At 35.9% G+C, this 25357-nt stretch overlaps 1 protein-coding gene across 1 annotated transcript in view; it reads left to right on the top strand.

The window, feature by feature from the left end:
- The first annotated feature begins 21648 nt into the window (after positions 1 to 21648).
- TRIM16 (tripartite motif containing 16) overlaps positions 21649 to 25357 on the top strand; it is a 25352-nt gene continuing 21643 nt past the window's right edge. The window contains 1 exon segment of the mRNA XM_044675185.1: positions 21649 to 22167. Within this exon segment, the coding sequence (XP_044531120.1) occupies positions 21649 to 22167 (519 nt within the window).

Genomic DNA, 25357 nt, shown 5'->3' with positions numbered 1-25357 from the left:
GGCAGATAGATTCCTAAGTATTTTATATTGTCTAGGGTGATTTTAAATGGAATTTCTCTTTCTAGCTCTTGCTGCTGTGATGTGTTGGAAATATATAGGAATACTGATGATTTATGTACATTTATTTTGTATCCTGCAACTTTGCTAAAGTTGTTGATTATTTCCACTAACTTTTTAGTTGATTCTCTAGGATCTTTTAAATAAACCATCATATCATCTGCAAAGAATGATAGCTTGGTCTCCTCATTGCCTATTTTAATACCTTCAATTTCTTTTTTCTTCTCTAATTGCTACTGCTAGTGTTTCTAGTACAATGTTAAATAATAGAGGTGATACTGGGCATCCTTGTTTCATGCCTGATCTTATTGGGAATGCTTCTAACTTATCCCCATTGCAGATGATGTTTGTTGATGGTTTTAGATATATACCTTTTTCTTTAAACCCTTGACTTCTGTGTATTGACTCCTTGGTGGAAGAGTGGTAAGGGTGGGCAATGGGGGTCAAGTGACTTGCCCAGGGTCACACAGCTGGGAAGTGTCTGAGGCTGGATTTAAACCTAGGATGTCCCATGTCTAGGCCTGACTCTCAATCCACTGAACTACCCAGCTGCCCCTAAATATATACCATTTATTATTTTTAGGAAAGGCCCTTCTATTCATATACTTTCTAGTGTTTTCAGTAGGACTGGGTGTTGTGTTTTGTCAAAGGCTTTTTCAGCATCTATTGAGATAATCATGTGATTTTCATTTGTTAGCTTGTTGATATAGTCAGTTATGTGAATGGTTTTCCAGATGTTGAACCATCCTTGCATTCCTGGTATAAATCCCACCTGCTCATAATGAATAATCCTCGTGATCACTTGCAGGAGTCTTTTTGCTAGTATTCTGTTTAAGATTTTTGCATCTACACTCATTAAGGAGATTGGTCTGTAGTTTTCTTTCTTTGTTTTTGTTCTACCTGGCTTTGGGATCAGTACCATATTTGTGTCATAAAAGGAGTTTGGTAGAACTCCTTTGCTTATTATGGCAAATAGTTTGTATAGTATTGGAGTTAGTTGTTCTTTGAGAATTCACTTGTGAATCCATCTGGTCCTGGGGATTTTTTCTTAGGGAGTTCTTTGATGGCTTGTTTGATTTCTATTTCTGATACGGGATTATTTAAGTATTATATTTCTTCTGCTGTTAATCTAGGCAGTTTATATCTTTGTAAATATTCATCCACATCACCTAGATTGCTATATTTATTGCCATATAATTGGGCAAAATAGTTTTTAATGGTTGCCTTGATTTCTTCTTCATTAGAGGTGAGGTCTCCCTTTTCATCTTTGATACTGATGATTTGGTTTTCTTTTTTCCTTTTTTAATTATATTGCCAATTTTATTTGTTTTTTTTCAAAGTACCAGCTTCTAGTCTTGTTTATTAATTCAATAGTTCTTTTACTTTCAATTTGATTGATTTCTACTTTAATTTTTATAATCTCTAATTTAGTCTGTAACTGGAGATTTTTAATTTGTTCCCTTTCTAGTTTTTTGATTTGCATGCCCAATTCATTGATCTTTGCCCTCTCTAATTTGTTAATATATGCACTCAAGGATATAAATTTCCTCCTGAGTACTGCCTTAGCTGCATCCCACAGATTTTGGTAGGATGTCTCATCATTATCATTCTCTTCAATGAAATTATTGTTTCTATGATTTGTTCTTTAACTAACTGGTTTTAGAGCATCATATTATTTAATTTCCAATTAGTTTTTGAGTTGCCTGTCCATGTGCCCTTACTGATTATTATTTTTATTGCATTATGATATGAAAAGATTACATTTATTATTTCTGCTCTTTTGCATTTGTTTGCCATATTTCTATGCCCTAGTACATGGTCAGTCTTTGTGAATGTACCATGTGCAGCTGAAAAGAAGGTGTATTCCTTTTTGTCCCTATTTATTTTTCTCCACATAGCTATTAAATCTAATTTTTCTAGGATTTCATTCACCTCTCTTATCTCTTTCTTATTTATTTTTTGATTTGCTTTATCTAGATATGAAAGAGGAATATTTAGATCTCCCACTAGTATAGTTTTACCTTCTATTTCCTTCTTGAGCTCTGCCAGTTTCTCCTTTAGAAATTTGGATGCTATACCATTTGGTGCATACATGTTGAGTACTGTTATTTCCTCATTGTCTATGCTACCTTTTATCAGGATGTAATTACCTTCCCCATCTCTTTTAATCCGATCTATTTTTGCTTTGGCTTTGTCAGAAATCATGATCGCCACTTCTGCCTTCTTTTTCTCAGTTGAAGCCCAAAAAACTTTGCTCCAGCCATTGACCTTAAACCTGTGTATGTCCACCTGCCTCATATGTGTTTCTTGTAGACAACATATGGTAGGATTTTGGTTTCTAATCCACTCTGCCATTTGCTTCCGTTTTATGGGCAAGTTCATCCCATTCACATTCAGAGTTATAATTATCAGTTGTGTATTCCCCAACATTTTGGTATTCTCTCCTAGTTCTACCCTTTGTTCTTATGATATTTCCTTTTAAACCAGTGTTTTATTTTAAATCAGTCCCCTTTGTCCCCTCCCTTGGTTTACTTCCCTTTCTTCCCCCTCCCTTATTATTCCCCTCTTTTTATTTTTAAGGTCTAATGAATTCCCTCCCCTCCTCTTCTCCCCTCCCTTTCCCCCCCTCTCCATTCCCCTGCTTCCCTTGGTTTATCCCTTCTGACTTTTTCTGTAGGGCTAGATAGAATTCTATATCCCAATGGATATAGCTATTCTTCCCTCTCAGGGTTAATTACATTGAGAGTAAGGTTTAAATATTACCTCTTAATGCTCTTTTCTTCTCCTTTTTATAATAGTATTTGTCCCCTCCCCTTGCCATGCCCTCTTTGTGCGATACAGAATATCCTATTTTTCTTATTTATTCAAGTTTCTCTTGGTGCCATCTACTATTCTACTCCCCTCTCCCCTCCCCACCATATCATCTTAAACCATTTAGTACTCCAAACTCTCCCTATGAGTAATTCTTCTACTTACTATAATTGTGAATACAGTTTTTGAAAATTACCCATAACATTTCTTCATGTAGGAATACAAATAATTTGATCTTATTGAAGCCCTTAAAGAAGCAAATTTAAAAATAAGAGTTTTCTTTCTTTCCCCTCTGTTTATTATTTACCTTTTCATGTTTCTCTTGGTTTTTGTGGTTGGATATCAAACTTTCCATTTAGTCCTGGTCTTTTCCATGCAAATACTTAGAAATCTTCTATCTTGTTGAATGCCCATACTTTCCCCTGGAATTATATAGTCGATTTAGATGGGTAGGTGATTCTTGGTTGTAGAGCCAAGTTAAAAGTTCTCAGTCCCTAAATTTTTTTTAATGTTTACCTTCTGTCTTAGACTCAATACTGTGTGTGCATTCCAAGGTAGAAGAGTAGTAAGGGATAGGCTTTGGGGATTAAGTGACTTGCTAAGGATCATACAGCTAGGAAGTGTCTGAGGCCAGATTTGAATCTAGGGACTCCTGTCTCTGGGCCTGGCTCTCAATTCTTAACACATACATAGAGTTCAGAAAGAAAAGGTCTGAATAAATTCTTAATTGCCTTTTTGATAGAGAAGTAGTATGATATCATATTTTTGGTTTTTCAAATCATAAAAACTAGAATTCATAGCTTGCCTCTGACAGGTACTTATATCGTGTTTCATATATACCCTCTGTTTTGCCCACCCCAATTGTTAACCTCTCATTGCCCCCAGGGAACTCTTTACTCAATTACAGTTGAATTTCTATACTAGTTACCTACAACTATTAAATTCCAGGTTCCCTTCCCCCAAATAGATTTACTTTAGCTGTCATGGAGGCAACTATTAAACTTTCATGAAATATCCTTTGGTGTACTGTGGGGAGGATTCCCCAGTAGGTAAAGGTTAAATTTCAATTCTCTATTGTTGTAGGGAAAATGTAGGATTTAACTTAGTTAGTAAAGAGCAGATTTTGCCAGGCAAAGCTGGCAAGACTAAAGATTCCAAACCTGGAATGCTGAGAGAGGGGACATTTTCACAGAGAATTTGAGCTGACAGTTTGCTTTGGGAGTTGGGTTTTGAGCAACTGTCTGGAGAGCCTGTGGAGTTGTGGTATCTCTGAAGTTGGGCAGTATCTACAAGATCTTCTAGCAAGTCCAAGAAGTTTCAGGTTGAGATAGGAGTTTTATCTGTATGATGGACATACAGATACATCCATCTCCCTGACTTCCCCAGCGGATTTATCTTGCTGTTTTTATCTGTGTTCCTAGGACAAGTTGATACATCTGGACAACAGCCAAAGGACAGCTTAGTGAGATATCCTTTCCCCCTTGACCAGCCAGCTATTACCTCATGCTGTCTGCTGTAGTTTAGTGATAGAGTAGCCATCTTCACACCCTGAATTGCCAATAGTCTTTAGAGACAGTTATTCCTTCTCTCCTCCACTCCCAGTCCCTGTTCAGTTATTAAACACTTTTTACAAATGCTTCCTTGATCTTTCTTTACCAGATACTTTGTTGACACATTGTACCCACTATGTTACTTTCCCTGGTAATTATTTGTTTTATTCTGTTACATGTTATCCCCAGCTAAGTGGTTTTATTTGTGGTTATTCTGTTACTCTGTCAGTTCCCTATAGTCAGTTGAAACATCTAACTGACTACCCTCTTTCCCCACTGTAGTGAAGAATTTATTTTAACCCCTTTACTACACTTGTTAAGCACTCCTTACTAAGTAAGCTATAAGGAAAATAATAATCCCAATGTAAAGTGATTATGAATTTAGTGCAGAAAGAGACCTTAAAGGTTGAAGCCTAAGGTTTCAACTGTGGAAATGGCAAATTCAAGAGAAATTAAAGAAGAAAAAAGGAAGACTGAATGATGATGGATTAAGATGTAAAGTATAAATCTTCATAAACCTCAGGAATTAGGAAAATTATAAATTAAGAGGGCATCAAGAAGGATTCAATGTTAGAGCAAAAGCTATAGAGTAAAATCATTTTCAGGTCTGCCAGTTGCCAACCTTTCTGCCTTGGCCCTAAGGAACAAGATAAGACCCAGGTAAATGTGGACTCTTATAATAGTTATTCAGTATTAGGAGAGTTAGGGATAACTCCTGAGTTTAATTTCTGATTCCAGTACTCATATTCTGCTTTTTCATGAAGTCACTTCACTTTGCTAGATCTTAGCTTCCTCATCAACAAAAAAGTTTTGTACCACCACTAATGAAAAGTTCTTAAGATCCTTTTGCCTTCAGAGACCATGCATCCAGCACTTGACTGGGATCTCATCTTCTCCCCTGATGCAGGACAACTGTTTAGGCAGCTCCCTCTATTGACTTTGAAATTCCCATTCTTGGTTGTTCTTTAATTTCTGGAATATCTCCTCTTACTGAATTCAGCATACACCATTGATTTAGTGCCCTTTATGTTTCCAGTTTTCTTCCACATTTTGAAGCATAGGGAAATGAGTGCTATCCTCTTGCTATTTCAGGAACTATTCATAAACAAGGATAAAGAGCTATTCCTATAGATTTGTCTAACCTTTTTTTGGTAGAAAAAAAGTTAAGAAATGCTAAGAAGAGTCATTCCTCAGTTGACTCAGTTGATATCAAGAGATATGAATAGGCAGTTTTCAGATGAAGAAATAAAAACTATCAGTAATCACATGGGGGAAAGTGTTCTAAATTTCTCCTAATTAGAGAAATGCAAATCAAAACAACTCTAAGGTACCACTCAGCAGATTGCCAATATGGCAAAAAAGGAAAATGATAAGTACTGGAGGGGATGTGGCAAAATTGGGACACTAATGCATTGTTGGTGGAGTTGTGAATTGATCTAGCCATTCTGGAAGGCAATTTGGAATTATGCCCATTGGGCTTTAAAGGGCTGCATGCCCTTTGATCCAGCTACTGCATTTGTACCCCAAAGAGATAAAAAATATTTATAACTGCACTTTTTGTGGTGGCAAAAATGAGAAAATGAGGTGTGCCCCTTGATTTGGGAATGGCTGAACCAATTGTGGTATTTGATAGTGATGGAATACTGTTATGCTATAAGGAATGTTGAACTGCTTGATTTCTACATGAACTGGAAAGACCTCCATGAACGGATGCAGAGTGAAATAAACAGAACCAGGAGAACATTGCACACAATAACTGAAACATTGTGGGGTGATCAAATTTAATAGACTCTGTTACTAATAGCAATGCAATGATCAAGAACAATCCTGTGGAACTTATGAAAAAGAATTCTATCCACATCTAGAGAAAGAACCATGGGAGTAGAAACACAGAAGAGAAACATCTGATTCATCACTTGGTTATATGGGTATATGATATGGGGTTGTGGTTTTTAAGGATTATTTTATTACAAATGTGAAAAATATGGAAATAGATTTTGAGTAAGAAGACATGTATAAATCAGTGGAATTATTTGTCAGCTCCAGGAAGGGAAAGAAAGAGGGGAGGGAGAGAACATGAATCATGCAACTATGGATAAATGTTCTAAAAAATAATGTGAAAAGACAAATAAAAATGAGAGCACAAGAGGGAAAATTGGGAAAGAAATGAGAATTGTGAAAAAGAATTGGAAAGGACATTAGTGATTTGTCACAAGAACTACAAAACCTTTCTAAAGTAATAAATTCCATGAAAATTAGAATACACCAAATAGAAAATAGAAGCTAATAATTTTATGAGACAACAACAGATAATAAAACAAAGTAAAAACTTTAAAAAAAAGGAATAATAAAGTATCACATTACAAAAAGAATTAATAGGAAAAACAGGTCAAGGGGAGTGGTGGTGGAATTTAAGAACCATTGGACAGTCTGGATTTTTAAAAGAGCCTAGACATCATATTAAAATTTTTTAAAGAAAACTGCACAGATATCTTAGAACTAGAGAGCAAAATTGAAATGGGAAGAACCCATTCATCACCTAAAGAAAAGACACAAAAGTACTGAGTCATATGATAACACACAGTTTACTCTGGAGTGAAATTGAATATAATCTAATAAAATTAAAAATAATTTAATGGATCTTTACTGAAATAGATGATTTCCAAGTATTCTTATGAAAAGACGAGAGCTGTGTTGAAACTTCAAAGTTCACATAGAGGAATAAAGGGATACATTAAAAAGTATGCATAAATGAACAACTAAATAATGATAAGCCTACATTTTAATATGAAGAGATGATATATGTGTCCCTTCTGAACCTAATCATTATGAAGTGACTTAATTAAATAAGGCTTAGGAGTGATTCTATCATCTTTTGATGATTTTAAGAGAAGAATGGAAGAGGATAAAAGGAATACATTTAGAGGCCAGGAATGTAGAAGATTAAAGAAAATTATCTCACATAATCAAAGTACATGAGTAGACATCTATACAAACAAGAAGAAGAGGTTGAAGGGAGCAGGAAGTATATGAACCTTCCCCCTCACCTGAGTTATTCAAAGAAGGAAGAATACTTATATATAAATAGTTAGGTGTAGAAAAACATTTCACTCAATAGGGCAATTGGAGGGGAAGTGAAAAAGGAGGAGAGGAATTAAGTGAATTAAGGACAAATTAAGTGAAGGATTTGTACTAAGCAAAACAAATTCTAAGGATGTACAAAAATATATACAAAAATACAAAAATCCTATAGGAGAACTGGGCAGCAGTAGTTCAGGCCAAGATGGCAAGGTAAGAAACACTCAAAACCCACCAACTACCTTCCAAACAACCACTGAAGAACAAAAACACCTAGAAACAAATCCTGGAGTTGCAGAACCAATAGAAGAAGGGGTAAGGCAGTGATCCAGCCCAGAACAATGTTGACAGACAGCAAGCAGGACTCATTTCACTCAAGAATGAGAAAAGAGGGGCTGCTGGGTAGCTCAGTGGATTGAGAGTCAGGCCTCAAGATGGGAGGTCCTAGATTCAAATCATCTGGCCTCAGACACTTCCCAGCTGTGTGACCCTGGGAAAGCCACTTGACCCCCATTGCCCTTCACTTACCACTCTTCCACCAAGGAGCCAATACACAGAAGTTAAGGGTTTAAAAATAAAATTAATTTAATTTAATTTAAAAAAAAGAATGAGAAAAGAACACCAAACAAGCCTAAGGGGGTCTCAGCTGCAATATAGTACAAATGGCATGAGAAAGAGAACAACTGGCTCAGTTTATTCTCAGCAGAGAAAAAGCAGAAACCAGTGCAATACAGAATAAGTAGCAGTGAGAGGAAAGTGGCCCTATATAATCTAGCTGGAATAGAGTCTAGGCATGATCCAGCAAAGACAGCAGTGAGACAAACTTAACCTGACAAGGTCCAGCTTCAGAGGGATTGCATGGAACCCAACTCCAACCAGCTGAACTTAACAGCTGCAAATTTTCACATAAAAGGCCAACCAGGCTGCCTCTGCAGAGTGCCCTGAGTCTGAATTCTCTCTTAAATATTTTTTTGGTTTGAGTTTTCTTTCACAATGGGATTAATATGGAAAAATGTTTTATATGATTTTACACATAAAATCTATATCAGATTGCTTATTTTCTCAGCAAGGTAGGGGAAGGAGAAAGAACACAGACTCAAAATTTTAAAAATGTTAAAGTGTTTTCACATGTAATTGGAGAAAATAAAATACTATCAAATTAAAAAATATGTATCTCCAATTTATCCTACATGTATCTTGTTTGTACATAATTATTTACATGTCTACTTCCCCATTAGTCATTTGACCTCCTTAACAGCAAGGATTGTTTTTTGTTTTTACCCTTTTTTGAAAAAAATAGCATGGGGGGTGGCATGGGTGGCTCAGAAGAGTTCACATGTCTCTAGCAGCTCCCCTACCCTTTCTCCAAGAAAGACTTTGCTTCCTTGCAGGAGAGGAAGTTAGGAGTCAGAAGCTGGCCCCTCTCCTCTCTTCATAGAAAGGAGTTATCAGGCTAGAATCTGTTCTCTTAAATTATTTTTAGTCTAGGGGATGTAAATTTAAGGTTCTAGTTAAATCCTTGATCACTATTATTAATGGAGAAAGAAAGACCTCAAGCTTTATATCTAACTCTAGTGGTTTTGTGCTATAACTTTGTGACTCAGATTTTAAAATGTTCCATTGTTTCCAATATTTTCTTTCTTTCTTTCTTCTTTGTAAACATGGTAAAGTTCTTTAAATTAGTAAAAGTTTGAAATTAAGAAAAGGCCATTACATTTGATAATCAAATTATTGGTGACTCTGGAGAGAGCATTTTTAGTTAACTGATGAAATGGGTACCCACATCATAGAGGATTAGGAATTGAGAAGAGAAAAAGGAGACTCAGTCAATATACATGTACTTTTCTAACATATTTTTATTTATTTTGTTAAATATTTTCTAATTCCATGTCAAAAATTAATATATGTTTAAAAAATTTAATTTCCAAATTATCTCCCTCTTTCCCAACCCTCCCTGCTCTTTGAGAAAGCAAGGAATTTGACATTGATTATATATGTGAAGTCATGTAAAACATATTTCCATATTAGCTGTATTACAAAATAAGAGGCAAGAAACTAAAACAAGAAAAAGAGAAAAAAAGTTTTTTAAAAGTATGATTTAATTAGCTCATCAATTCTCTCCCTGGAGGTAGATAGCATTTTTTATCAGGGGTCCTTTGGAATTGTCTTCAATCATTGTCTTGATTAAAGTAGGTAAGTATTTCGCAGTTGATCATACTTACAATATTGCTATTACTGTGTATGATATTCTCCTACTTATACTCATTTCACTTTCTTCCAAGTCTTACCAGGTTTTTCTTCAACCATTCTGCTTGATCATTTCTTATAGCATAATAGTATTTCATCACAATTATATACCACATAGCCCTCTTTTTCCAATACTTTGCCATCAAAAATAGAGGTGCTATAAACATGTTTTGTTCCCACTACCACTTTAGAAATGAGAAAAAGGTGGTAAAAGAAGAATTGTCCTGACAATTATGATCTCATAAATGATAAAACCCCAAATAAGAGAAAGTATTATAGTATATAAAATAGATAATTTTGATTATATTAAATTAAAAAGATTTTGAATAAAACTAGTGCACCAAGATCAGATGGAAAGCAGAAAGCCTGGGGAAAAAATTTTACAGAAAGTATCTCTGATAAAGGTCTCATTTCTCAAATATATAAAGAAATGAGTCAAATTTATAGAATACAAGTTGGGGCAGCTTGATGTCTCAGTGGATAGAGTATGAGACTGGATTATGGAAGACCTGGGTTCAAATCTGAACTCATACACTTCATATATACAAAGGCAAGTTACTTAATCCTAATTGCCTAGCTGTTACTACTGTTCTGACTTAGAACTGACAGTATCAATTCTAAGATAGAAGATGAAGTTGTTTTTTTTTTAACCCTTACCTTCTGTCTTAGAATTAATACTGTATATTGGGTTTAAGGCAAAAGAGCAATAAGGGCTAGGCAATGGGGGTTAAGTGAATTGCCCAGGCTCACACAGCTAGGAAGTGTCTGAGGCCAGATTTGAAACCAGGACCTCCTCTCTCTGGGCCTGCCTCTCAATCCATTGAGCCACCCAGCTGCCCCCAGAAGATAAGGTTTGTTTTTTTAAAATAAGCCATTCTCCAATTGATAAATGGTAAAAAGATGTGAATAGGCAGTTTTCATAAGAAATCAAAACTATTTAAATAATTCTGAGGTACCACCTTACACCTGTTAGATTGATAGAAATGGAAAATGATCAATGTTAGAGAGGATATGGGAAAATTGGGAGACTATTGCAGTGGAGTTGTGATCGGATCCAAACATTCTAGAGAGCAATTTGGAATTATGCCCAAAGACATCTAAAACTATGCACATGCTTTGATTCAGTAATACTAAGTCTATGCCCCAGAGATTAAAAAAAAAGGAAAGGGTCTATATATACAAAAATATTTAGAGCAACCTTTTCTGTGGTAACAAAGAATTGGAAATTGAGGGTATAGCTATCAATTGGGGAATGGCTGAGGGAGGGTGGGAGAGAGGGAGAGAATTTGGAGCTCAAAATTGAAAAAAATATGTTAAAATTTGTTTTTACATGTGACTTGGGAAAAAACAAAATGTTATTTAAAAAAGACAAAAAATAAATTGAAGAAATGATCATAGGCAAAGAGGAAATAAAAATAATATTTTTACAGATAAAAAAATATATGAAACAGCCCATTTCTCCTTAATTATAGCTCTTCTTTTCACCCTGCCCCTGATCCCATATTTCTTCCTCTCCTTTCAAGCTTGTTATAAATTAGTTCCCTGCTTTTCTCTAGCCCTTTCTTTGTGTTCGGTATTCCTATATCCAATTCAGATAAAAGTGAGGTTCAAGAGATGTCTCTTCCTTGCACTACTCTTCTAATTCAAGCACCTCTCTTCTGTATTAGTGATTCCTTCACTAATCTTTTCTTCTTTCCTTCCCAATATATTTCCATGTAAATCCCATTTTTGTTTTCTCAGTACCATTTGTTCTGCCATTTTAACCTTACTCTATAACCCTTTTCTCCTCATATTTTATTTTTTAAAAATACTATGTTTTGGTTACTAGGCAGAAGAGCTATAAGGGCTAGGCAATGGGGGTTAATTGACTTGCCTAGGATCACATAGCTAGGAAGTGTCTGAGGCCAGATTTGAACCTAAGACTTTCCTTCTCTAGGCCTTGTAAGGGTTAAAAATTAAGGTTGGATTAAATATATAAGAGTATGGTCATCAAAATTAACATATCTCAAGTCAAAATAATTTTACAGCACTATTTATTTACAAAATAGAGGGAAAGAGTAAGATAGAGAAATGAGAAAGGGGGTAGAGTAATAAATCTATCTTATTAAGCTAAATATCTGCTCTGGTGCCTGATTTTGCTCTGGCAGGGCTCCAGAAGACCAGGTAGAGGACCCAGAGGTAAATTAGATATCACCCACATGGCCTATCTGGTGTTAATCTCTCCAGAAGTCGGGAAAAGAAGGTCAGTTTTTTCCACTCACTAATCCAAAGTAAAGAGCTGTCTCACCAAATGATCCTCCACCAGCCTTCACAGCCTTGAAAGAGCTCGAACCACCAACTCTGAAAAACTTCTCACAAAAAAACCCCTCTCACTGGAAGTTGCAACTACTTTTAAAGATCCTTCTTTGTGCCACTTCCTGTGCCTTCCTTCCACTTTACGTGGACCAATTGTAGTTTATAAATTTTCTTAGGACTGCCCAATGGGCAGTCAGTTGTTTGTGAGTTGTCACCCACTTTAGCACTTGGGTTGTGGACCTCCCCCCCACTTAAGTGTAAAGGGAGGGTATATACTCTTCTGGTGATTAAGTCTAAAAGTGGGCAGGGGAGAGTTAATCCCATCTTCACAGCCTGACTCTCAATCACTGAGCCACCTAGTTGTTCCCTTCCCCTATTCTCTTTTTTAATGCATAAAAAATAAATACCCAAATATTTCCTTTCATTTAAGCAAATGTATGTACATTTCTATGATTCTCTTGGGACATGTATTTTCATTTCAAAATATCTACTGTTATAAGGAAGAGTTAAGTAAGAAATGAAAGTTTGAAGAGGATGGAGGCATGAGACCAACAGGGAAAGGATGGCATATAATATTCAGGAAGATGAAAGATCTGGGTTTACAACCCAGAGTCATCTACCCAGCAAAACTGAGTATATTCTTTCAGGGGAAGAAATGGACATTCAATAAGATAGAAGATTTCCAAACATTCCTGAGGAATAAGCCAGACATAAGCAAAAAAATTTAAGTCCAAACACAAGACACAAGAGAAGTCTTAAAAGGTAAATAAGAAAATTTAAGGGATTCATTAAGGTCAAAATGTTTATATTTCTACATGGAAAAAGGATATGTATAATTCTCAAAAATTAATTTTAGTAGTAGAGAAGATAGAAAAAATATACTGTTATGATAAAAAATGATAAAGACTAATAGTATAAGAGAAATTAATATTTTAATAGCCATGGCCTTGTTGGTGAAATATCTATGACCGCGCTTGACTATCTTTTAAATTTACCACCGGAGCCCATCCTTTTTCTCTTGTATACCAGCCAGCTAACCAGGAAAACCAAGAGGCCTTCTCTAGGTCCTCCTCCTAATTTAAACTGCCCCATACGTGGGGACGCTTGGCGTCCCCACGCCTTAAACTGGAAACCGGAAAACCATTGGAATCACGGGAAATGTAGTCTCACAGTTCCCACATGTCTATAGGAAATTTGTAACATACTTTTAAATGGCATCTCCCCAATTCCAAACATACAATACTTAGAGGGTGGGGAAGTAAGCTGATTATGATAATTTGATATATATGATGATATATGATGATATGATGTGTATGTAAATGTGTTGATATGATATGATATAGAAAAAATCAAGGGGTGAAAGAGATGATTGCACTGAGAGAAAAGGGAAGGGAGAAATAAAATGGGGTAAATTATTTAGCATAAAGAGGCATGGAAAATCATTATAGAGAGGGGAGGATAAGGATGGTGATGGGCAATGCTTAAGCTTTACTCTCATTGTAACAGGCTCAGAGAGGGAAAAACAAATATACTCATTTGGTTATAGGATTCTATATTACCCTACAGAGAAGCAGAAGGGGAATAAGACAAGGGAGGGGAGAGGTAGTTGGAGGGAGGAGAAGGTAAAAGGGGGTGATAAAAAGAAAAATACTGGTGAGGAGGAACAGAATGAAAGGGAACAGAGCAGAATCTAAAGGGAAAAATAAGATGGAGGGCAATACACAGTTAGTGATCATAACTGTGAATGTGAATGAGATGAACTCACCCATAAAACAGAAGTGGATAGCAGAGTGGATTAAAAACCAGAATTCTACTATATATTGTTTACAAGAAACACATTTGAGGCAGGGTGTCACACAGATTAAAGGTAAAAAGCTGGAGCAGAATTTATTATGCAACATTTAGAGCAGTGATTCCCAAAGTGGGCGCCACTGCCCCCTTGTGGGTGCTGCAGCGATCCAGGAGGTGGTGATGGCCCCAGGTGCATTTATCTTTCCTATTAATTGCTATTAAAATTTTAAAAATTAATGTCCAGAGGGCTAAGTAATATTTTTCTGGAAAGGGGGGTGGAAGGCCAAAAAAGTTTGGGAACTAGAGTTAAAAAAGCAAGAGTAGCAATCATGATATCAGACAAAGCTAAAATAAAAATCAATCAGATTAAAAGAGATAAGGAAGGAAATTACATCTTCCTAAAAGGTGCTATAAACAATGAAGTAATATCAATACTAAACATTTATGCACTAAATGGCATAGCATCCAGATTTCTAAAGAAGAAACTAAAGGAGTTAAAGGAAGGAACAGATAGTAAAGCCATACTAGTGGGGAACCTCAACCCTCCCCTATTAGAACTAGATAAATCTAACAAAAGATTAACAAGAAAGAAATAAAGGAAGTGAATGAAATGTTAGAAAAACGAGTTAATAGATATCTGGAGAAAACTGAACAGGAATAAAAATAAATATATCTTCTTTTTAGTAGCACATGGTACACATACAAAGATTGACCATGCACTATGGCACAAAAACATTGCAAACAAATGCAGAAAAGCAAAAATAATAAATGCAAAATTTTCAGATCTTATAATTAGTAAGGGATCATGGAGAGATAAATTTAAAATTAATTAGAAACTAAATAATCTAGTTCTTCAAAACTGGTGGGTCAAAAGACAAATCATAGAAAAGTGATTCTCTCATCTTCTCTCTGTCTCTATCTCTGTCTCTCTACCTTTAATGAAATATTTGCAGGGGACTTGAGATCCGTTATTCTTAGCACATCATCTGCTTACTTACTATAATATTTATCATGAAGCAAATCTTAGAAGTAGCTACAGATCTCAGAGATGAACTTGCAGTTCTCTTTTCTGTTAAAGGTGAAGTCTTAATGCCACCAAATAAAACCAAAACTCTTTCCTCTCCTTGTTTAAAGCTGAAATAAATATAGGCTTTTAATGATGCATATTAATCAAATATAGTGGAAGGAAAACTTGGAATTCTTAGGTAGAGAAGAAATATCTTCTTTTCCTTGAATCATTGGGCAAAAACTGGCCTCTGTGCACTATTACACTCTGGGCAAATTCCAGTTAAACAAATTACCTTCTTTCACTGGTCTCTACCCAAATACAAATACCATTAAACAATTTAATGATTGATCATATGTTTTATGTGAACTAAATCAGTAACATAATAGGAAACAAATCAAAACATGGTAAAGAAACATATCAGAAACAGCCCTCAGATGTAGCCAGTTAGGGGAAGGAAGCAAGGAGGTGGAGAAGAAATTCAAAGATTTTTTGTCACTTTCCATTAGTTTTTAAAAAATTATTCCTAGTGCAGAGGCTGTCCTATATAATGTCCAGTTTTTAGTACATAACATATTACAAGATGCCCCTAGGAACCTGATCGCCATGAAGTGTCCTCTACTCTTCCCCTGCCTCCTTCTGCCTTCCCTCTTGCTACTTCACTCTATCAGTTCTGAATACTGAAGTTTCTTCCCATTACATTCATTCATCAGTTCCCCCATATTTTGTAGTATAAATTCCAAAAATTTTAATTCTATACCCTTAATATTTTTGTGTGCAAAGGAGTCAACTTCTCTTAAAGGCATATTCGAATCCATTCCAAATTTTGGAATTTTGTATGAATTTTGCAAAAATAGCTACAATGAACTTGGCATATGGAATTATAGAAAAAACACCTATATATCCATACATATTCATACATATATACACACATCCATATGATATATATGTGTGTATATCCATCTTCTATCTATATATCAGCACATAACAGAACAAGGATGATTATTTTGGCATCTATGGGCTTAAGGTACTATACCAAACAAACATTCAGGAACAATAAATATAATAAACATAGTGGAAAGCAAAGCATATTTCCACAGGCTGCCTTGATGATCATAGATCTAAATTACATACCAAATATCTCTGTGCTAACAATCTTCATATCTACTATCCTGTTCTTAACCTCTCTATGGATTTTCAATCTTACTTTTACAACTACCTTTCTGATATCTCAAATTGGATGTCCAAAAGACATCTTAAATTCAACATGTCCAAATCCAATCACAATATCTTTCTCCCTAATCTTCTCAACACCTAACCTCTATTATTGGAGAGGGCAACATCCTCCCATTCCCTCAGGCTTAGAACCTAGATGTTCTCAACTCTTCATCATCTCTTACCCACCATATTCAATTTGTTGTCAAGACCTGGCAATTTCACTTTTGCAACATCTCTAGAATATACTCCCTGCATTTTTCTGACATTGCCACCACTTTTCTAGGTCTTCATCACCTCAGCTTGCTGGTTGGTTGGCCTATCTCCAGTCTCTCCTGACTCCAATCCAGGCTCCAAAGTGATTTTCCTAAAGTACAGGTCTGACTATCACTCCCTACCACACTCTGTTGTCTCTAGGATCAATTACAAATGCTCTGTTTGGAATTCAAAGCCATTTATTACATAGTTTCCTCATATCTTTCCAGCGTCCTTATACCTTACTCCCTGAAGCCTACTCTTTAATCCAGTGACACCTGTATCCTTGTTGTTCCATGAACAAGACACTCTACCTCTCTACTCAGGGCATCTTTTCTAAATGTCTTTCATGTTTGTAATACTCTCCCTCATTTCTGCTTTCTAGCTTACCCGGTTTTGAATCCCAGGCATTATTCCTGGAAGCTTGAAGGACTTCAATAGCTGTAAAATCAAGACTGGGAAAGAAGCCACAGCTTCTGTATTGAAGAGCTAGCACATGTTCTTATTTACCTCATGTTACTTGTTTCCAGACATATATACCTTTATCTTTCCTTCCTGATTTCTGTAAAATTCCATTTTTCTATGCTGCTTATTTATATATTCTCATTCTATACTGTGCTACTGTGCTGATGTTCTAGGTTCTCTGATTTTTTTTTCCTATAGATGAACATGAGCTCTAAGAGTAAAAAAAGTTTGCAGATAATTATCTCTGCATGTTGATTTGGTAATTGACAGCATGTATCTAATTAATGGACCCCTCAGATAATTTTTATCATGCAAGGTTCCTTTGAGGTTGAGTTTTTCTCCTGGATTTAACAAATCAACTTTTTCTTCATCCAGCCATTAAGTTATTTCCTTTCTGATTCATTGAAAGGATTAATTTGCACCCCATAAAGAGGTATCTTGACCATGGCCATATCTTATGTAGTTAAACATTACATTATTAAGTTTTTTTAAAGTGATTAGATAAGATCTAAAAAAACCACTCCCTTACATATATATGATTTCATTTGACATTCAAAATAGCACTGTGAAGTTGGTGCTATATCCCTTTGTTTACATGAGGAAAAAGGGATTTAGAGAGGTCAAATGATTTGCCCAGGGTTGCAAAACAAGTAAATAACTAAGGTGGGATTCAAACCCAGGTCCTACTGGCTGAAATTCCAACAGCTAGACCAACACTTTTCCTTTTCTTTGTTATTGATTTTCAATTGACTTGCAATCAGCATTTCAAGGGTTAAGAAAATGAAGTCCCATGGAAAATTAGAGTACAAAGAGTCCAATGAGGAGGCCATGGAGCCTAGAAGATTCACTAAAGCTCCTTTCTAAAAAATTGTTATGAAGACTGTATCTCTGACCTTGTACATTCCTAAATTAGGACTAAAACTGAGAAAGTGTTAATTTGAGAAATACACTAATGATTCAAAGAGAGTTGGGAACCAAAAAGGGGTAAGGAGTATGTCAGATAAGACTGATGACTTAAACACAGGTAGTGGTAAACACAAGGCACCATTGTATAGATTTCCTATAAAATAAGGATTCTTCTTGTAAGCCAGGGGTAAAGGTAAAACCCAACAATGTTCCCTGTTCTCTGCTCTTTCTCTAATAAAGGCCACTTCCTGTTTTCATCTTATTTAAGTCTTCTGTCTGCTCATTAGAGTGACTTCTGGGGGTGCTAGGCCTCTCAAAACCTACTCCACCCAGTACTGAGTCTCCCATTTCTTTTTTTTTTAAATCATATCCCCATTGAACCATGTGATTAATCACATGATTTTCTTCTGCATTTCTACTCCCACAGTTCTTTTCTCTGAATATGGATAGTATTCTTTCTCTTAAGTCTCTCAGAATTGTCTTGGATCATTGCATTGCTGCTAGGAGAGAAGTCCATTACCTTAAATTTTACCACAGTGTATCAGTCTCTGTGTACAATGTTCTCCTGGTTCTCTTCCCTTCACTCTCAATCAATTCCTGGAGGTCTTTCCAGTTCACATGGAATTCCTCCAGTTCATTATTCCTTTCAGCACAATAGTATTCCATCACCAACAGATACCACAATTTGTTTAGCCATTCCCCAATTGATGGACATCCCCTCATTTTCCAGTTTTTTGCCACTACAAAGAGTGTGGCTATAAATATTTTTGTGCATGTATTTTTCCCTATTATCTCTTTGGGGTACAAACCCAGCAGTGGTATGCCTACATAGGCATTCTTTTAAAGTCCTTTAGACATAGTTCCAGATTGCCTTCCAGAATGGTTGGATCAATTCATTAGTGTCCCAATTTTGCCACATCTCTTCCAACATTTATCACTTTACTTTGCTGTCATATTGGCCATTCTGTTAGATGTGAGGCAGTATCTCAGAGTTGTTTTGATTTTCATTTCTCTAATTATGTGAGATTTAGAATACTTTTTTCAAGTGCTTATTGATAGTTTTGATTTCTTTATCTGAAAACTGCCTATTCATGTCCCTTGGGGAATGGCTTGATATTTTTGTACAATTGATTTAGGTCCTTATAAAACTGAGAAATTAGACCTTTGTCAGAGGTTTTTGTTATAAGGTCCCTCCCCTCCCCACCATTTTTTGCTTCCTTTCTAATTTTGGTTGCACTGGTTCTGTTTGTACAAAACCTTTTTAATTTAATGTAATCAAAATTATCCATTTTACATTTTATAATATTCTGTATCTCTTGCTTGGCCTTAAATTCTTTCCTTTTCCATAGATCTGACAGGTATACTACTCTATGTTCACCTAATTTACTTATAATTTCCTCCTTTATATTTGTCATTTACCCATTCTGAATTTACCTTGGTATAGAGCAGTGGTTCTTAAACTTTTTTGGCTTACTGCTTCCTTTCCAGAAAAAATATTACTTAGCCCCCTGGAAATTAATTTTAAAAAAATTAATAGCAATTAATAGGAAAGATAAATGCACCTGTGGCTATCACTGCCCTCCTGGATCGCTGCAGCACCCACCAGGGGTGGTAGTGCCCACTTTGGGAATCACTGGTATAGAATGTGAGATGTTAATCTAAACCCAATCTCTTCCATACTGTTTTCCAATTTTACCAGAAGTTTTTGTCAAATATTGGATTCTTATCCCAAAAGCTGGGATCTTTGGGTTTATCATATGCTATCTTGCTGAAGTCATTTACCTCAAATCTATTCCATTGATCCTCCCTTCTATCTTTCAGCCAGTACCATATAGTTGTTTTTATTTTTAAACCCTTAACTTTCGGTGTATTGTCTCATAGGTGGAAGAGTGGTAAGGGTGGGCAATGGGGGTGAAGTGACTTGCCCAGGGTCACACAGCTGGGAAGTGGCTGAGGCTGGGTTTGAACCTAGGACCTCCTGTCTCTAGGCCTGACTCTCATTCCACTGAGCTACCCAGCTGCCCAGTACCATATAGTTTTGATTTGAGTCTCCCATTTCTGTAAATAAATTGACGGAAGTTTGCTCTTTTGTTTCTTAGTCATAATAATCTCACAATGCCCCATTTTTAATTGTTTTATAATTGTTCTTTCATTTTAAATGGTTGACATCATGCACCCTATTTTCTTGACTACTTATTTCACTTGACATTTGTTCATATAAATCTTTCTTGTATTCAATATGTTCATTGTTTATTGGGATATTTCATTATTTTCATTAGTTATATATTTGTAATGGGCAGATTGGCCAATGAATACCCAAACCTTAGAAAATCATAGTTTTCTCTATCTGCTACCCATATGTGAAGACCTGGTGAGCTGGCTTCTCTCCTTACCTCAGAACAGGTATGCTCTGACTGTTTCTTGTCCTCTTCCTGTGTTGTGACTAACAGCTTTCAATGCATACAAAAAGGTTGAAGGACTATCTTCCCTGGTAGTGAGATATTATTAGCTGCCAGGTGAGGGAGCTCCTTTCCCACCTGGCCACCATATGTCTATGGAGGCAAGATGTCTCTCTTTTGTCCTTATTGTGTTTTTCTTTCATGATCTTAAGTGGATGAGTATCAAAGACAGAAAGCCCAACTTAATGGCAGCCTAACAGTAAATCAATCTGAGACTTTATTTCTGCAAACAAGAGATAAACATCCATTGGCTGACACATTCATAAAAGAATTCAGAGGGTATTCCTCAAAGGGAGAAAAAGTCTGCTAAAGCTTAGGAGTACTTTCCCCTTGGTAGGAAGGGAGTTGTTTTGTATCAATCACTTTAGGTTTGAGTTTGGATTTGATAGAAGTGTATAGAGTTGAGAGTAGCTGGCTATAGTTTCTCAGTATATTTACCGAGTATATTTACATTGTAAAAACTAATGGATATTGATATTAAATGATATTGTTAAATTTAAATTGGTAAATGATAAATAATTTGTTAAATGATTAAATGATGTTAAATGATAAAGGTCAAATTGTTAAATGATAATATGTTAATTTATGTTAATTGGTAATAGATATTGGAGAAAACACGCCAGATTGCTTATGACTCCTAGAGAAAACTCCCAACACTATAGGGTTACACTTAAAACCTTATAAAGAGTAGCTTTGCTCTGGTAATCTGACCTACCAGTTTAAGTAGCTTCAATGTTTGTCCTCTATACTGTTTAGACATCCCCTATCCTGCAGACATTTACTTTGTTTCCAGCTCTTAGCTACTATAAAAGAGCTAATATTAACATTTTGGTGTATGTGGGTCTTTTCTTTTTGTCGTTAATCACTTTCCTTTGGTGATATGCCCGCTTTCTAGTTTGTTTGTTTTTTATATTTATTTGGAAAGGAAGACCTCTCAAGTTCTTTGAAGCTCCAGAATTCCAATTCTGTAAATCCTAGGATGACAGAGGGAAAAAATGTTTTATCAGTCTCTTTCTGTTTAATATGAGTCAACTGAAATCCAGAGTTACTTGGATATGGCAGAGTAGTGGGGACTGGGTGAAGAATTTAGATAAGAACTAAGGAATCTTCCCTCTTGACAAAGGTGACTTTAGCTACTAAGTACTTTGGCAAAGCATGTGGAAAAAGAAAAAAAAAAAGATTATGTTAAACTTTGATCTTGGGCCTGCAGGAGAGCTGGCAAGGTTTCAGGGAGGAACACAGAAGAAGCTTGAGATTGAAGAGGAGTGGTTCTGAACTGATTTTGACCTGTATACTAAAGTAACCTAACCCAAGGAAACATGTCACTGGCTGTTGCCTCTTGTTCTGGACTAAGAATAATGTAATCAGTAAACGGGTTTTCTAGAGGAGAGGAAATAGTTAAAGCCTTTGTAGCAGCTGCAATAATTTAGGTGTGGTTTAGTTCCTTGATTTCTTGTTTAGTTCCTTCACTGACCGCTGTCTCCGAAGATTCCTGTAATTGAGACCCTCTCAAATGGCTGATTTAGACACAACAGTTTCAGTGGTACAAGCCACTCCCAAGATGCCAGCACTGCTTAGGCCCAATACAGAGAGAAAAATCCATGAAGATAAAGGGAAAACTGAGGACTCATGCACTTCTGCAAATGAACATAGAGGTAGGTTGGGGGAGACACTGATGGGTTTTAAAAAGGAAGGAAGGATCCCAGAGCAGGGGGCTCTTAATAGTGGGGAAGATGAAACCACTTGTGACTTCTGCCTTGAGGAGAAAGTGAAAGCAGTGAAGTTTTGTTTTACTTGTATGGTGAATTATTGTGAGGATCATGTTCGGCCCCATCAAGAGAACAGCAAGTTCTACAGTCACCAGCTGACTAAGCCAGTAAGGGATACAGAGCTGTATACCTGCTCAGCCCACCAGGGCCAACTTGCTTGGTTTTGTTTCCTGGAGCAGCAATGCATCTGTGAAGAATGTACCCAGAAAGACCACCGGGGTCACCCTACTCTCTCTCTAAAGGCAGTGAGGAGGGAAAAGCAGGTGAGCTGCTCAGAGCCCTTGGAATGAAATCATTATATATAGATGGGAAGGATCAAGAATGGGGTATGTACTAAGCATTTGGGGCTTTCCACTTAATTTACTTTCAAAAATTTTCCAACTTGATTTTTTAAAAAAGTATTTGGTTTTAATTATGAGTGTATTTACTCTTTTCCTCCATCTTAAAGCTGTTCTGAAAAAGGCCTCTTACCAGGAGTCCTCTTCCATCATATTTCTCTCATCCTTCATTCAGACACCAGATGGAAGCTATTTAAATAGGTCCCTGGACTGGAAGATATATCTTTTCTATAGGAGCTGTATCTGTAGGAACCTGTTAACACTTTTAATATATTTTTCTAATAAATTTAGATGAATATGAAAGTAAACAATTCAGAAAGCCTAGCTCTAAAATTCTATGACTGTTTGGAATATGCAATAATTTTTCCTCAGCATTTTCTTATTTATTAAATGCCAATCATTAGGAGGGCAATTTTTTAAAAATCATTTATTAATATTCATTTTTAACATGGTTACATGATTTAAGCTCCTACTTTCCCCTTCACCCCCCCCCTTTGTCCCCCCACACATAGCCAACACATATTTTCACTGGTTTTAACATGTGTCCTTGTTCAAGACCTATTTCCAAATTGTTGTTAGTTGCATTGGTGTGGTAGTTTCGAGTCCACATCCCCAATCATGTCCTCCTCAGCCCATGCGTTCAAGCAGTTGTTTTTCTTATATGTTTCCTCTCCTGTAGTTCTTCCTCTGAATGTGGGTAACATTCTTTAACATAAATCTCTCAGAGCTGTCCTGTGTCATTGCTTTCTGCTGGTACAGAAGTCTATTGTATTCGAATTTTACCATAGTATATCAGTCTCTGTGTACAATGTTCTTCTGGCTCTGCTCCTTTCACTCTGCATCAGTTCCTGGAGGTCTTTCCAGTTCACCTGGAATTCCTCCAGTTTATTATTCCTTTTAGCACAATAGTATTCCATCACCAGCATGTACCACAATTTGTTCAGCCATTCCCCAATTGAAGGACATCCCATCATTTTCCATTTTTTTGCCACTACAAAAAGCTCGGCTATAAATATTTTCGTACAAGTCTGTTTATCTATGATCTCTTTGGGGTACAAACCCAGCAATGGTAATGGCTGGATCAAAGGGCAGGCATTCTTTTATAGCCCTTTGAGCATAGTTCCAAATTGCCAGCCAGAATGGTTGGATCAGTTCACAACTCCAACAGCAATGCATTGATGTCCCAATTTTGCCACATCCCCTCCAACATTCATTACTCTCCCCTTCTTTCATTTTAGCCAATCTGCTAGGTGTGAGGTGATACCTCAGAGTTGTTTTGATTTGCATTTCTCTAATCATTAGAGATTTAGAACACTTTCTCATGTGCTTATTGATACTTTTGATTTCTTTACCTGAAAATTGCCTATTCATGTCTCTTGCCCATTTATCAATTGGGGAATGGCTTGATTTTTTATACAATTGCTTTAACTCCTTGTATATTTGAGTGATTAGACCCATGTCAGAGTTTTTTGTTATAAAGATTTTTTCCCAATTTGTTGTTTCCCTTCTGATTTTGACTACATTGTTTTAGTTTGTACAAAAGCTTTTTAGCTTAATATAATCAAAACCATTTAATTTACATTTTGTAATTTTCTCTAACTCTTGCTTGGTTTTAAAATTTTTCCTTTCCCAGAGATCTGACAGGTATACTATTTTGTGTTCACTTAACTTATTTATAGTTTCCCTCTTTATATTCAAGTCATTCACCCATTCTGAGTTTATCTTGTTGTAGGGTGTGAGATGTTGATCTAAACCTAATCTCTCCTATATTGTTTTCCAAATTTCCCAGCAGTTTTTGTCAAATAGTGGATTCATGTCCCAAAAGTTGGACTCTTTGGGTTTATCATATACTGTCTTGCTGATGTCATTAACCCCAAGTCTATTCCATTGATCCTCCCTTCTGTCTCTTAGCCAGTACCATATTGTTTTGATGACTGCTGCTTTATAGTATAGTTTAATATCTGGTACTGCTAGGCCCCCTTCCTTCACATTTTTTCCCATTATTTCCCTTGATATTCTTGATCTTTTGTTATTCCATATGAAGTTTGTTATAGTTTTTCCTAATTCAGTAAAGAAGTTTTTTAGTAGTTTGATAGGTATCGCCATACCTAAATAGATAAATTAATTTGGGTAGAATGTTCATTTTTATTATGTTAGCTCATCCTACCGATGAACAATTAATGGCTTTCCAATTGTTGAGATCCAGTTTTATTTGTTTGGAAAGTGTTTTGTAGTTGTTTTCGTATAATTGCTGTGTTTGTTTTGTTAGATTGATTCCCAAGTATTTTATATTGTCTAGGGTGATTTTAAATGGTGTTTCTCTTTCTACCTCTTGCTGCTGTGATGTGTTGGAAATATATAGAAATGCTGATGATTAATGTGCATTTATTTTGTATCCTGCAATTTTGCTAAAGTTGTTGATTATTTCTACAAGCTTCTTAGTTGATTCTCTAGGATTTTTTAAGTATACCATCATATCATCTGCAAAGAGTGATAGCTTAGTCTCCTCATTGCCTATTTTGATACCTTCAATTTCTTTTTCTTCTCTAATTGCTACTGCTAGTGTTTCTAGTACTATGTTGAATAATAGAGGTGATAATGGGCATCCTTGTTTTACTCCTGATCTATTTGGAAGGCTTCTAATTTATCCCTGTTGCAGATGATGCTTGTTGATGGTTTTAGGTATATACTGTTTATTATTTTTAGGAAAGGTCCTCATATTCCTGTACTTTTCAGTGTTTTCAATAGGAATGGATGCTATATTTTGTCAAAGGCTTTTCCAGCATCTATTGAGATGATCATGTGATTTTTGTATGTTAGACTGTTGATATGGTCAATTATGTGGATGGTTTTCCTAATGTTGAACCATCCTTGCATTCCTGGTATAAATCCCACCTGATCTTGGTGGATGATCTTCTTAATTACTTGCTGGAGTCTCTTTGCTAATATTCTATTTAAGATTTTTGCATCTATGTGCATTAGGGAGATTGTTCTATAGTTTTCTTTCTCTGTTTTTGGTCTACCTGGCTTTGGAATCAGTACCATATTTGTGTCATAAAAGGAATTTAGTAGGACTCCTTCTTTGCTTATCATATCAAATAATTTGTATAGTATT

Source organism: Gracilinanus agilis, chromosome 4, assembly GCF_016433145.1.
Source record: "Gracilinanus agilis isolate LMUSP501 chromosome 4, AgileGrace, whole genome shotgun sequence".
In the NCBI taxonomy this organism is placed as follows: Eukaryota; Metazoa; Chordata; class Mammalia; order Didelphimorphia; family Didelphidae; genus Gracilinanus; species Gracilinanus agilis.
This window is presented reverse-complemented; position numbering and strand designations above follow the sequence as displayed.